The 15,850-nt window shown below is 38.8% G+C and overlaps 1 protein-coding gene across 1 annotated transcript in view; it reads right to left on the reverse strand.

Annotated features, from left to right (window-relative positions):
* The window catches only part of LOC124613074 (aquaporin-9-like), a 253,864-nt gene that overhangs the window by 150,015 nt on the left and 87,999 nt on the right, over positions 1–15,850 (reverse strand). The window contains exon 2 of the mRNA XM_047141659.1: positions 10,444–10,564. Coding sequence (XP_046997615.1) covers positions 10,444–10,564 — 121 coding nt within the window. The remainder of the gene's footprint in view (positions 1–10,443; positions 10,565–15,850) is intronic.

Below are 15,850 nucleotides of genomic sequence, written 5' to 3' on the forward strand. Positions count from 1 at the left end.
TAACCTCGTGCCCAGCACGGGAGCACATTGCAGAGTATGCACTGCTGTCCTTGGTGATAGCACACCCTATCAAAAACCACGTTCCACCTTTTGTACAGTCCACTGTCATAAATCATGGTGACTTCAGTGTAATTATTGTCTTTGAATAAAAGTGTCAGTTCCATTCATCTCATTGCACATTTAAGTTACCTTCTGTGCCGTACTGTATCAGTTCTTTCTATGTATGGTCCAAGTTTGATTGACCTATCAAACAATGGAAAATCCAGGATGGAATGTAACAATCTAATGAAAAGGATAGTTGCTACTCACCATATGGTGGAGATGCTGAGTCGCAGAAAGGCATAACAAAAACACTGTTGGAAAATTAGCTTTCGGCCAACAAGGCCTTAGTTAAAACCAGACAACATACACACACACTCATGCAAATGCAACTTACACACACACAACCCCCAGTCTTTGGCAGCTGGAGCCAGACACTGAGCAGCAGCGCATTATAGGAAGGCAACCGAGTGGGGGTAAGGAGGAGGCTGGGGCGGGAAGGTGGAGGGATATCAGGGTAGGGGTGGTGGACGGTAAAGTGCTGCTGACAGTTTGAAGGGACGAGGTGCAGAGTAGGGCAGTCGGGAGGTTAGATGAAGGTCAGGGGAGAGAGAGGTGGGGAGAAGCACACAAGGAGAGAAGTAAAAGACAGCATGCATTGGTGAAATAGAGGGCTGTGTAGTGGTGGAATGCAAATAGGGAAGGGGCTAGGTGGCTAAGGACAATGACTACAAAGGTTGAGCCCAGGAGGGTTACAGGAACGAAGGATACATTGCAGGGAGAGTTCCAACCTGCGCAATTCAGAAAAGGTGGTGTTGGTGGGAAGGATCCAGATGGAACAGGCTGTGAAGCACTCGCTGAAATGAAGGATATCATGCTGGGTGGTCTGCTCAGCAACAGGGTGGTCCAGTTGTTTCTTGCCCAGTTTGTCAGAGGCCACTCATACAAACAGACAATTGTTGGTTGCCATGTCCACATACAATGCAGCACAGTGGTTGCAGTTTATTTTGTATCCCTCTCCCTCCCGTTCTCAGCATCCTCCTTACACCCACCTGGTTGTCTCTTATAATGTGCTGCTGCTCACAGTCTGGCTTCAGCTACCACAGACTGTGGTCATGTGTGTGTGAGTTGTGTTAGCATGCATGTGTGTGTTTCTTTTATTTTTGAAAAAGGCCTTCCTGGCCAAACGCTGACTTTCTGATTGCTGTGCCTTTCTGTGATTCATCATCTCCTCTGTATGGGGAGCAGCAACCAACTTTTTCATTATATTGTTTCACTGACCTATGTTACTTAAGTGTGACACATCATGTGAAATTTACTTTTGTCCTTAAAGTTTGCACACCAGTATATTTTGGCAATTATTATTGTAGTTATTGTTGTTTACCGAATTATTTATTGGGTGAAACAGCTTGCATGTAAAATGCTCAAAGGTGAATAAATCAAAATTTTAGTCAATGAAAAATCTTCAGCAAACAATTAAATGTTGCATATATTAACATAAATTACTTTTCAATTAAAAAAAGGATTAACCTTCACTGATGACCAAACATACTCTGGTGTCCAGGACAACTATGTAAGTTATTGATGAAAGCATGTATGTACACACACATACATAGTCTCTTTTTCTCTGTCTGTTTGTCTCTAGCCAAAGCAAAGGCTCCTTGTCCATTACTCTATTCCACAGACAGTGTAAACAGAAAACTAATTTTGACAACAAGAAGTTGTTTAAAGTGTCACTTTATGTGCCTAATTGATTGAGTGGCCTTAGTCTGACATGACACTCAGGTCAAGGATATTTTACTGATCCTGACAAGATGGCGCCGATAGGAAAGTGTAGTGACGCTTCTCTCTCGTTAAAAAGGCAAAAAATGAACAGTTCTTCGTGTAGAGAATGTAAAAAGCGTGTGATGAAGGGTATTCTGTGTATCAAATGCAACTTCTGGTTACACGAAAAGTGCGCGAAAGTAAATCTAAAGTTCGTCAGCGATGATTTTCCGTGGACATGTCACGGTTGTTTACGTGATGAAACGGCCGATCTTGTAAGTGCAGTTGATACAAAAAACGAAATTATAAAGTTACTACGAAGTGACATTGAGGCATTAAAAACCGAACTTTCAACCATCAAGAAAGAAAACGATACATTAATACAAGAAAAGAAGTCCTGTGTGTGTAAAAGCCATCAAACGGAAAAGCAAGAAGATCGCGAAAATACGAATGACCGATCGTACTTTAAAAACAACATTTCAAGTGTTCCCGTTGATGTCTCGGTAAACTCAGTAAGCCAAAAACCGGAAGATAAATATAAATGGAAGGTGGTGACATACAGCAAAAGGAAAAACAAGGCGACAGATACGCAACAAAAGGAAAATGACTTTTTAATAATCGGCGATTCGCTGCTGAAGAATATCGCTGTCCCCAATTGCAAGATCGACGTACGACCTGGTATTAGAACGCATCAACTCGGTAAACATTTTAAAAATATGGTAAATGCAAGACAAGGTACTACAGAACCAGATTCTGAAACCAGACATAACTATAATGGGGTGTTTATACATGTTGGGACGAATTCGTTAAGGAGCAGCAGTGAGGAAGAAATGGCAAGCGAAACAAGAAACATGATTCGTACTGCAAGAAATATGTATGCAGGATCTCGTCTGATACTTAGCGGAATCATAAACAGAAGGTCGGTGAGTGAAAAATATATCGCCAAAATAAACTGTGCTCTTGAAGAACAATGTGATCGTCTTGGGGCAATTTTTATAGACCCAAACAAATTCCTATGTAAAAACTCACTAGCAAAGGATGGCTTGCATTTAAATAGACTGGGGTCTGTAACGTTCAGCAGAATGTTTGCAGATGTCTGCAAAATCATTAGATGCAAGGGAAACTAATATGGCCTGAAGGGGATGAAAAATCATACACTCCAGCTGGAAAAGAAAAATATAAGCACCATACAAAAAAAGACGATACTAAAGAATTTGCCCCAGAATAAAGCTCACAACATGTAAACCAACAAAATAAAAATTACATAAAAGTACTTCATCAAAATATTCAATACTTTGGTAACAAAAAATTAGAAGCAGAAGTACTCCTGAGTGAAGTAAGACCAGACATATTATGCATAAGTGAACATGGACTAACTGAAAATAAAATACATAATGTGGCAGTAAAGGACTACAAACTAGCTAGTTACTTCTGCAGATCTAAATATAAGGGTGGTGGCGTTTGTATATATATTAAAACAGGTACTCTTTCAAAGAATGTAAACAGTGAAGCTGCTACATTTCCCATAGCTAGAGAAAAAGACTTTGAAGTTACTGGTATAGTGGCAGAGGATTTTAGAGTGTTTTGTGTGTACAGGTCACCATGTGGCAATATTAGCATCTTTCTAAAAAGAGTTGCTAGCTTATTGAGAATGAATATGAAGAGAAATCTTATTATATGTGGAGACTTCAACATTGACATGGGAAAAGACACAAAAATAAGACAGGATTTTGAAGAATTGTTAATACAGCATGACATGAAAGTGACAATAACTGCACCAACAAGAGTGACTTCACAAAGTGAGACAATTATTGACAACATTATTACTAATATGTGTAACTATGAGTCACATGTAGTTCAGACAGAAATATCTGATCATCATGGACAACTAATCAGCTTTTGCAGAAGTAATGACACAGTATCAGAAACAAAACAAACAACCAAAGAAATTAGGATCATCAGTGAACAAAATATCAACATCTTTAGAACAATGTTAAGTAAGGAAACCTGGAATGAAATCCTACAGGCCCAGAGTGTAAATGAAAAATGTGATGCATTTATTTCAACAATTAAGTACCATTTTAATGTAGCATTTCACAAAGTAAAGAGACAAGAAAGGCATCAAGATCAAACACAGTGGATTACGAGTGAAATACTAGAACAGCGAAGGAAGCTTCAGGATGTGAGACGGATGGGCGAAGCTGAAAACTATAAAATATTAAAAAAGAAGTATAGAAAAACAATAAGAGAAGCGAACTCAAAAAACAAGGCAAAGGCAGCTTGGAATGCAATCAATGCTGAAAGAAAGGAAAAAGATGGGTCAAACAAAGAAGAAGGTATTAGGTCAATTAAAGTAGACAACACAGTGGTCACAGATGGTATGGAAATAGCAAACATACTGAATAATAACTATATCAGTGTAGTAGAAAACCTAAAATTGGAAAGAAATAGTCAAAAACAGAAGGGTATTAAGGTACCAAAAAGATCATGCAGTACTATGTTCTTAAGACCAGTCACGGAACATGAATTGCGGAAAACTATACAGAAACTGAAGTCCAAGAAATCAGCTGGTGATGATGAAATATCAAATCATGTAATAAAGCTGGTATGTGAGGAGATAATAACACCACTGCTGAACATAGCAAACTGTTCTTTCAGAGATGCAATTTTTCCAGAAAAACTGAAGATAACGAAGGTAGTGCCAGTGTACAAGAAAGGGTGTAAGGATGATCCCAACAACTATAGACCAGTTTCACTGATATCAGGTTTCTCAAAAATCCTAGAAATGCTTATGTATACCAGATTAGTTAACTATTTGGACAAACATAACATTCTCATGATCTCACAACATGGTTTCAGAAAGGGTAAATCTACAGAATCAGCAATTGTCAGTCTAACAGAATACATTTTACAGTCCTTAGATGAGAAAAAGGTTGTCTCTGCAATGTTTCTGGATCTTTCAAAGGCATTTGACACCATTGACCATGAAATGCTGATACAAAAATTAAGCAACTATGGCATTCGGGGGCAACCAGGTGAATGGATAAAATCATACTTGTGCAACCGCAAGCAGTATGTATCATTAGGAAACTCATACCAATCAGAAACCAAATCCATCAAATATGGAGTGCCGCAGGGTTCGGTAATGGGGCCATTGTTATTTAATGTATTTGTTAATGATATAGGTGTTGAGGAGGAAGAAAAGAAAATATTGTATGCTGATGACATGACAATACTAAATAGTGACCAAAATATGGAACAGCTTGAGAGAAGAGCATACATATCTGCAAATGTCACAGCTCAATGGCTGTTGGAAAATGAACTGGTTATAAATCTAAAAAAGACTATGTATGCAGTGTTTAAAAACAAGGAAAAGGCTGTAGACATGGATTTAGAGGTTGACGGAACAAGGCTGGAAGAAGTAGAATCTGCTAGATTCTTAGGTATTCTTGTGGATAATGAACTGAAATGGAAAAAACATATTAATAATGTCTGTAAGAAACTGAGCTCTGTCATATTCTTAATGATGCAGCTATCACAGTATTCAGACAAGAACCTTCTGTGTACAGTGTATCATGGACTTTTCGAGCCATACTTACAGTATGGAGTGACGGTGTGGGGAAACTCAAACAAACAAGAGACAAAACGAATGTTCACATTACAAAAAAAAGCAATTAGGACCATTTTAAGAAGAAAGACCTCTGAAACATGCAGAAACTGTTTCAAGAATTTAGGTATCTTAACTTTTTCATCATTATATATATACAAAACAATAATGTACATCACAAAAGGTAGTGAGGACTGGATTACAAGTGCTAGTGTACACACCCACAATACAAGAAAGAAGAATGAAGTACGGAGCATACCCCACCGACTGGCAATGCTAGAAAAAGGACCCCAGTACTCTGGTATCAGACTACTAAGAAGTCTGCCCAAAACCCTGCAAGATAGTGTACTTCACAATGAATTTACAAAGAAACTTAAAAACTATCTCATTGAAAAAGAGTTTTACAGTGTTGCAGAATACTTATGCCATTAAATTTGTATATATTGTTACTCATTATCAGTGAAGTAAAAATGTAAGCTAAAGGTGTAGAAAAATAATTGATAAAGAATTTTAATACTTTGACATGTCCTATATTACACGTACATTTACTGTACACGATGTAATCTTACAGGATCAAATAAAATTCAATTCAATTCAAACTAGTACCACTGTTAGTGTCAGAGGCTGAGTACCATTACTGAGACTGTAAACATATAAAGATGGCAAGGAATGGCACAATCCTTACTTAGTCATTGCTGAAAGTATTAATTATTTTTAATGTTTCATAATTACTATCAAAAAACATCCTAACATGACAGAGTAATTTGAGTTTGCCTCACCAGATGAATATAATATTATTCAACAACATGGTAATGATAGAGATTCCTTCTCACCACAAAGAGGAGACATTATGTCGCAGTCAGGCACAATGAAAAAGACTGCTTAATATTTAAGCTTTCAGACAAGAACATCCTTCTTCTGAAACAGAAAACACACACCCATTCACACAAGTGCAACTCACACAAACATGGCTACTGTCTCCAGGTACTAGGCCTGACTGTGGATTGTGATTGTATCTTATGTGAGCAGCAATTTGCTGGTGAGGGTGGTGGAGATAAGGAGGTGTGGCATGGGGTGGGGAGAAGGTGTGATAGCAGGGGAAGGTAGGGGAAGATACTGTTCTGTCTATGGGAGCATGCAGGGACATGGTGGGACAGGGGCGAGGAGAGAAGTAGAGAAGGGGAAACGACTAGTAGGGCGTTGGTGGGGTAGAAGTCATGTATAACGCTGGAGTGGAAGCAGAAAAGGGGATAGGGACCAGCATAGGTTGAGGCCATGGTGTTACAGGAACAAAAGATATGTTTTAGGGAGAGTTTCCTCCTGCGCAGTTCAGAAAAGCTGGTGTTGATAAGAAAAATCCAGATTGCACAAGCTGTGAAGCAGTCATTGAAGTGAGGCACATGATGTTTGGCATCATGTTCAGCAACATATCAGCTGTCTTTTGGATACAGTTTTGCAGGTGCCATTCATATGGACTGTCAGCTTATTAGTTGTCATGCCCATGTAGACAATGGCAGAAAGTGGCACATTGGTTGCAGCTTAGTTTTTAGATCACATGGCCACTTTCACAAGTAGCCCTGCCTTTGACAGATGACAAGACTGTAGTAGGTGGTAGTGGGAGGATATATGACACATCTAGCATTTAAGTCCATTGCAGGAATATGAAACATGAGGCACAGGGATGGGAGTAAGGATGGATAAGGATATTGTAGAGGTATGGTGGGTGACAGAATACCACTGTAGGAGGGGCGGGCAGGATAGTGTGGAGGATATTCCTCATTTCAGGGCAAGATGAGAGGTAGTTTAAACCCTGGTTTCTCCAGTCATGTACAGCACTGAGTCACAAGAGGTGTGTTGCTTTGTGGCCACACAGTGGGTATGAGGTAGGTGGTAATTGACTGGATAGACAGAGCATGTGAGATCTGTTTCTGCACAAGGTTGGGATGATAATTTAAGTCTTCAAAGGCCTCAGTGAGACCTTGGCATATTTGAAAGGAACTACTTTTCACTACAGATGTGACAACCTCAGGTGTCTCAGTTGTATGGAAGGTTCTTCCTGGTATGGAACAGGTGACAGCTGTCAATGTTGTGTATTGTAGGTGGCTGGTAGGTTTGATATGGTTGGAGGTATTAATGTAGCTATTCTTGAAGTGGAGGTCAACATCAAGTAAGTGGTTTGTTGTGCAGCAGTGCAAGGTATCAGGCTTCCACAGAGATGAGTTGATTGTGTTTGTTAGCATGACATCATTGTTATACAGCTCCACGTCTCTTGAGTACAGTAGGAGCAACAGCAGAATATCCACCCAGGATAACTGACTGAACTAGTGCAAGGCAAACTGAAAGAACACATAAGGTAGTAGGGAGTTATGATGAAAAGGAATTATGAAATGCTGTTGAGTGGTATTAAGGGATGCAGGATGTAGCTGGGAAAGTGGCTGTGGTTAAATACATCAGTGGAATTATGAAGCATGATACACTGACAGCTCTCATAGCCTGAGAGGTGAAGTTTAGGGTTTAAGTGAAAGCTCTCAGGTTCTTATAAGTAATATAACACAAATGTAATGACTATCATACGCTACTTCTTGTATTGTGGGTAAGGAGAAAGCATGCAGAGGGGGGTAGAGGGAGGGGGGGGGGATAGTGTGAGGGACAGCAGGGTAGAGGGTAGGGGTGACAGGAGCTGTAGTGCTGCTTGTGGAAGTGTGCAGGGGCAGGACAAGGCTTCTAGGTGCAGATTCAGGGGGTTATGCTGGAGATGGCGGGGGGGGGGGGGGGGGGGGATTTGGGAAGGAATGAAGGATATGTTGTAGAAAGAGTTCCCACCTGTGTGGTTCAGAAAAGCTGGTGTCAGAGGTAAGAATCCAGATGACACAGGCTGTGAAGAAGTCATTGAAGTGAAGCATGTTGTGTTGGTCAGCACGTTCAGTAACTGTTCAGTCAATCTGATTCTTGGTGAAAGTTTGGTGGTAGGTAATTATGTGGGCAAACAGCTTGTTAGTTGTCATGCCCACATAAAATGTGACACAGTGGTTGAATGTAAGTTTGTAGATAACATGGCTGCTGCCACAGGTGGCCCTGTCTTTCTTGGGATAGAGGATGCTACAGTGCATAGGGGTGAGAGAAGAGCTCTAACAGTTGACATGGCCTTGGCGCACCTGCTTTGTGCGTCATGACGGCCCATCAGAACATGAGCTTTTATTTATGTTACCGTGGCAATGCCCCAGTATTGCCATAGTGCTGGGCGACCGCTGCTGGCTTCCTGCCCATCCATGTTGAATAATAGCAACTGCGCTGCCAGCTATCAGAGCTCTTCTCTCGATGTATGAAGTATAGTGACAGATAAAAGGCATGGGAGATCTGTTTCTGGAGAAAGTTACAAGGATAATTTCAGTATGCAAAGGCCTCAGAGAGATGCTTGACATCACGGCTAGGCTGCATGGAAGGGACTTCTTGGTATGGAATGGGTAGCATCTGAGAGACTCATAATTTGTGGACACTTTAAATGTTGATCTTCTGCCAGGCAGTACTGGTCAAGGGTATCTATTGCTTTTGATGATCAGCTTCACATTTTTTCACAACAAAATGTTCTATGAGAATTGGAGAACATAGTGCAAAGGCCATTGACAATTTGTGTTTACATCAAACATCCTGCAGTGATTTAGCTTTCAAATCAATAGTTGATGATTTATCTGACCACAATTGTCAACTGTTAACAATAAAATATACTGACTAGTTAGCAACAGATCGTGGAAGAAAATTATTGAACCACAGAGTCATGAACCACAGGGTCAGACACAGTGTTTTCAGAGACAAATGCCAGGGAGAAAACTGGGAAGAATTTTATAAAGCTAACAGTGTAGATGGAAAATTGAACTGCTTCTTAAACATACAATATTACTGCAGCCCTTTGGGCTGATATGGATGTACATTGCTGAAGTGCAAGAGAAAACCTGTCATGTGGCATTGTCAGAACTGCTGGAGATGGTGGACATGTGTGTGTGAGGTGTGCTCGCCTGTGCGAATGAATGTGTGTGTGTATTTCCTTTTCTGAAGAAGGCTTTAGATGAAAGGTAATGTGTAAGCATCTTCTCACTGTGCCTGTCTGCAACTCAATGGGTCATGTAATCTTTATGGTGAGCTGAAATTTATTTTTTCTGACACTATAGCTATAACACTGTTCCTCACTTGTGATGTCATATGTTCAGTAATGGCTGCTCATTTGATTGCAGTGTGTGAACCTACATGCTGTTATCATCCTTCATCAGGACTCCATAGATGTGTATCTTCATTGAACCAACTGCATGAACAATAGTACATACCTGGCATCACATGCTCAACTAGATGTGGAAAGACAAATAAGTCACCACAGACCCATAACACATCTTTGTCTAACTGTGAAAACTGTACTCTGTGGCATCTTTGTTGCAACTTTTCAACTTTTAGTAATTCAGTATGAAATTCAGATCATTTTTCAACAACCCAAATACAGTTACAGTATCAATGATTTCATGTTCAGTATGTACTATTCTGACCAAAGTATGACAACTTGAATCCATTCCTTTACAACTCTCTATCAATGCTCCATAAAAGTATATTATTTCTGCATCTTTAGAGGCACTCATTTTTCATTTTCCTAATATGTATATAATGCTACAAAAAATACAATACCTAATGCACTTCATAGTCATTTATAGAGTGTGGAATGAGACTGACTTTTACTCCATGCATGTTTCAGATGATTTAAGCTAATCATCAGATAAAATGACAAATACTGTGTTCTACACAATGAATGATCATTTAGTACTCTAAACACAGACAACAATGCAGACAGTATCAATAAAGACTGATAAAATTAGAAGATAGAGATGTGGCTCTACGACCTAGTTTTATTGCTCATGTTTCTAGAACACACAGCATTCATCAGTAGAGTGTCATACCCTGGTCAAAATTCTGCAAGAGTGAGATCATTCTTGGTTCCAAGATGACAGAGCAAGAAGTAGGGTGCAAAGCCTAGGCAGGCAGCAGGTGCTCACCAGATGGTCCTGAGATGAGCACAGCCAGCATGAGACCAAAGCCGTAGCCCATGTTGGCAGTTATGAAATTGCCCACATCCCAGCGCAGGACCTTCTGTGCTACACAGCAACTGCCGACGAACTGTGAACACAATGACAGGTACATAGTAGCAGTTTCCTAAAAAATGATGAAAAGTCTGAAGGTGAACACTCACTCAGTCTCATGGATAACAAATAACTTTTACAAGCATTTGTATCAGTGCATTATACACAAACGTAATATTAGTATTGAAATTCTAAATGATTGTAGCTTGGCAGCAACAAACAAAAGAGTAAGTGTTTGATCAATCCATATGTAGTGTGCCAAAAATGATGCTTTCACACGAGCTTCACATTATGTGCAATTTAGAAAGATCCATGAATTTAGTTCAAACACAGATCCCAAATGGTTGAAATAACAGTTGATTGGAGGAACTTCTAGCAAGTGTATAGAACACATAAGTGTTCCACAAGTGAGTGTATTTAATGGACAAGCGGGTCTCCATTTAGTCATAAACCCCTAAAAATCATGTTCCAGACACTGCTACTGGTCATTCTATAAGCTATACAAATCGTTACATTGTCATTTTTATATAAATGATGATCAATGGATATAGGATTTTTTTCCCTTTATTTCCAGTCTATGATCACAAAAATATTGTCCTGAGACTATCGATTTCAGGTGTAATGACCATCCTCAGATGGTAGTGGTTATAAAGAAAAACCAATGCAGATCAGGACAGTGATATTAATGGTAATAGAGAAAAAACAAATGAAGAGGAGGACAGCACTGTCTTATCACAGAAATACGAAAAATTAACTTAAATACAAAGTCTGTAAATGAAAAAGATGTGCTTGAATACAGACATATGGAATAATTTACAAACAAAATTCATCAGGGTATATACACGGACGTGGAAAAAAAATTCCCAGATTTTCCCTGGATTACCCGGTTAAAAATACACTTTCTCCCTGGTGAAAATATCCTTTTCCCGTGTTAAGTGACAGTTTACTCTTCTTCGGAACAGTAAAAATTATCAATCTATTGAACCGTTATGGTCTTATAAACGGGAAAAAAAAACATTTTGGAAATATCTGTGGTGTGTAGCAACATTTATGCAGCACATTTTCGTATAACGAAAGTATAAATTCGGATTCCACCAAACGCCGCATGTTACTTTCCGAAGCATTGAAATCGAGATTGCCGTGCACTTTTGTAAGCCAGTCATCACGCGATCTCGCCAGCCGATGACGGCGGATATTCAGAGCATAGGACACCTGATGATGTCAGACAATAGCAACATCACTGTTCAGTAGCGCGACCACACAAGCAGGAAAAGTTAATGGTTTAAATTAATATACATAGTGTCGCTACAAGAGAGGCAAAGCTTTCACATGTAAGATGGTGGCCAAGTTGAAAGTGTATAATGTGCCTCCACGAAAAAACGTAAATTTCGGTAGTAAAAGGAAAACGTGTGCAACTTGTAAGACTGAAATACAGAAGCTGAACGAACGGATATCCAGCCTACAGTTTACAATAGACGCTCAAAAGGTGGAAATAAGTAAACTAAAATCTGAAAAACGTGAGACGCTAATGAAGAAAGAAGACTCGGTCTCGGAAAAATGGAAGAGAATGACTGAAGGAAGTTGTACTCATAAGGTAAAAGATGTGAAAGACAGTGAAAATTTAGTGCAAAAAAACTCTTTTGAAGTGCTTTCTGCCGTGGATTCAGTGAACACGTCGGAAAGGGTTGAAAAATTGGAAAAAAAGTAGGAAAAACCGTTGCTCGTTGTAAGTAGGTCAAACAGTGAAAATACTGCGTCAGGAGATATTCTAAAAACTCCGAAAATAAGTGCGCCCACCTACACTACCACAGACTACAATGCAACAAAGGAAACTACGTTAAAAAAGTTATCTCCAGCGAAACTGCAAACTGAAGAACATTTAGAACACGTTCGGCAAAAAAACAACACCAGTCAGGTGAGAAGAAGAATCTTAAATCCTCCGGTTACAAAAAGTGCGAAACACATAACAATCTGTGTGTTAGGTGATAGTCGCGGCCGTGAAATTTCCGCAGTGTTGATGAGAACATGTAGTTTCAAGGCATCTGGTTTCATAAAGCCAGGGGCTCCATTGAGTGAAATAACGGACCTTACAACGTCAACTGTCGTAGCTAGTTTGAATAAAGACGATTTCGCTGTGTTAATAGGAGGATCAAACGACGTCTATAGAAACGAGACACACAAGGTGATTACAGAAATGAGGAAATGTTTAAATAATTTAACCCACACAAATGTACTCATTGTGAATATCCCGCATCGTCATGATTTACCACCCTGGTTGTGTGTGAACCGCGAAATTAATGTTGCAAACGAGTGTATCACTGAAATATGCACTAACTTTAAGAATGTCGATATTGTAGACATAAACAGATTGGAGCGAAGGTTCCATACAGTCCATGGACTTCATTTAAATACGCCAGGAAAGAAATTACTAGCCGAAAAAATATGTACTCGCATTTCGAAGAAGAGTGAAGAAAAAAATATAAGTGACAAACAAACGGAGATTAAGAAGTGTTTTAGACGAGTTCCACGCTGTGCCATCAGCCAAACGCGAATTACCAAGTGGTTCAAACCGATTAGGCAAAAAACAATCAATCAAGTCGTGAGCCAAACGAAAATTACGAAATGGTTTAAACCGAAGAGGAGAGATGTGGATGAAGCAAAACTTATACAAGCTCCAGAAGTTAACTCACCTGCTGATTGCCACCAGAGAAAAGAAGCCACACACAAGAAACATACAGAAACTTTTTTAGGGTAAGTGCTGTATTAGAAATGCCATTAGATAAAGAATCAGAAACCGTTTCAACTAAAGTTACTAAGTACCCAGATTTTGCTATACTACACCATAACGTTCAGTCACTCACAAATAAAATTTCCATGTTGGAAGCACTACTCCAGTATGCACTAAACATAGATATAATTTGCATTACTGAACATTGGCTACGAAATGACGAAGTAAAATTAACCTCAATCTCAGGATATAGATTAGCAAGTCATTTTAGCCGAGAGTTTTCCAAACATGGTGGCTCTGCTATCTTTGTGAAAGAACAAATAAAGTTCTGTGATGTCAGTAAAAGTTATATTGACTCAACTGAAAAAGACTTTGAGCTTTCCATTACAAAACTGCCAGAGCTTAATTTCATAGTTATTAACATATACAGAGCACCAAGTGGAAACCTGTCAGTCTTCATGAATAAAATAGAGGTTCTGTTGAACAAGATCAGTACACTAAATATGAAGATAGTGCTTTGTGGGGATTTCAATATTGATTTTTGAAAAGACAGCAGCAGCAGAGATGCTTTGATAAATATGACCAACACATTCAATATGATCCCCACAATATACTGTCCAACAAGATTAACAGAATGCACAAATTCCATTCATCTCAGAAACAACTTACAGATTCACAAGCAGAGTACTGAGCATGGGTTATAGTGATCATGAGGCACAGCTGCTGTGTTTAGAAATGCCAACAAGTAGTATCAGTTCCGGAAAAGTAGTTGAAAAAAGAACCTTTTCTGAAGATATCATTAGAATTTTTAATCTCTTACTGGCGAAGGAAAACTGGGAAAGCATCGCCACTCAGAACAATGTTGATAGCATGTACATGAGTTTTCAGAGCATCTTTGTACACTATTTTAATGTAGCATTTCCAAAAGTAGTAAAAACAGTAAAACCTAACAATAATAAGCAATGGGTAACTAAAGGCATAAAAATTTCCAGTGAGAGAAACAGATTTCTGCAGTACTCTTGTAAGACATATAGAGTAAGCCAAGAATTCTGTAAGACATATAGAGTAAGCCAAGAATTCGCAGATTATTCAAAAGCCTACAAAAGAATCTATGGTAGAGTAGTCAAAGAGGCAAAAATTATGTGGAATGACAATTTGATAAGAAACTCATCTAACAAAATGAGATCCGCGTGGAGAGTTATAAAGAAAGAAACTTGTAGTTCAGTGCCAAAGAAAAAGAATGTATTATTAACACTAGAAGGCTCAAAAGTCACAGACCCAAATTCAGTTGTGGAAAAATTCAATGAATACTTCACCTCACTAGCTGAAGACCTCATTCAAGTACACTGTCAAGGACCAGTCCCAAGTTTCTCCAGCAAGTCAGTGACCTTCAATGCTTCTATGTATGTGTATGAAACAAACCCCAATGAAATTATAAGTAAAATTAAATCATTAAGCAATAAAATGTCAAGTGGTCTTGATGAAGTACCTGATTTCATATTAAAAGCATGTGCTCACCACATAGCAAACCCCTTGGCAAAAATTTTCAACCTCTCTTTAAAAACTGGTGTATTCCCAGATATTTTTTAAAATAGCAAAAGTTTCACCACTGCTAAAAAAAGGTTCTTCTGAAAAAATATCAAACTACCGACCCGTGTCACAGTTAAGTTCCTTCTCAAACATTCTAGAAAAACTCTTCTATGACAGGCTTTTAAGTTTCATAAATAAATATGCACCTCTTACAGTACAACAACATGGTTTTAGAAAGTCTAAATCTACACAGACAGCAATTTTCGAATTTTAAAATCCCTTGATCAACATAAATTAGCTGCAGGACGAGGAGTAAGAGGTGTAGCACATAGCTGGTTGTGTTCATACCTAAAAAAACCGCAGGCAGAAAGTATCATTTCAGTATGAATTCAACAAAATGAATAAAACAAGAAAAAACTCCTTTCTTTCTAGGGAATTACCAATAAAATATGGTGACCACAGGGCTCAATCCTAGGTCCACTACTCTTCTTGATTTATGTGGACGACTTAGTTGAATATATGAGTCCCACAAAAACTATCCTGTTTGCTGATGACACCAGCATATTGCTCACTGGATCCAGTCCAGAAACTTTGTGGTCCACAGCAGAAAGTTCTATGAAAAGACTCTCTGAGTGGTTCACAAAAAAACAAACTCATTATAAATACTGAAAAAACTGTGTGTGTCGATTTTCATTTAATTCCTCCAACTAATCAAATGTCTCTTCAAGCCCAATTAAAAAATGATCCCCTAGAAAATGTAAGTGTCACAAAATTCGTGGGTCTTTGGGTTCAGCAAGACTTAAAGTGGGACACACATATAAATAACTTGTGTAGAAAACTACGTTCTGTGTGCTATGGCCTAAGAATTTTAAAGGCAACAACAAGCAAAACAACAGTACTGCAGGCATACTATGCACAGTTCCACTCATTAATCCGATATGGGATCATTTTCTGGGGATACTCAACTCATAGTGTAAAGGTTTTTAGAATGCAAAAAAAGAGCTTTAAGAATAATTTGTGGCCTTAAAGAGATGGAGTCCTGTAAATCCCATTTTACTGAGCTTG

This window comes from Schistocerca americana, chromosome 4 (assembly GCF_021461395.2).
Source record: "Schistocerca americana isolate TAMUIC-IGC-003095 chromosome 4, iqSchAmer2.1, whole genome shotgun sequence".
In the NCBI taxonomy this organism is placed as follows: domain Eukaryota; kingdom Metazoa; phylum Arthropoda; class Insecta; order Orthoptera; family Acrididae; genus Schistocerca; species Schistocerca americana.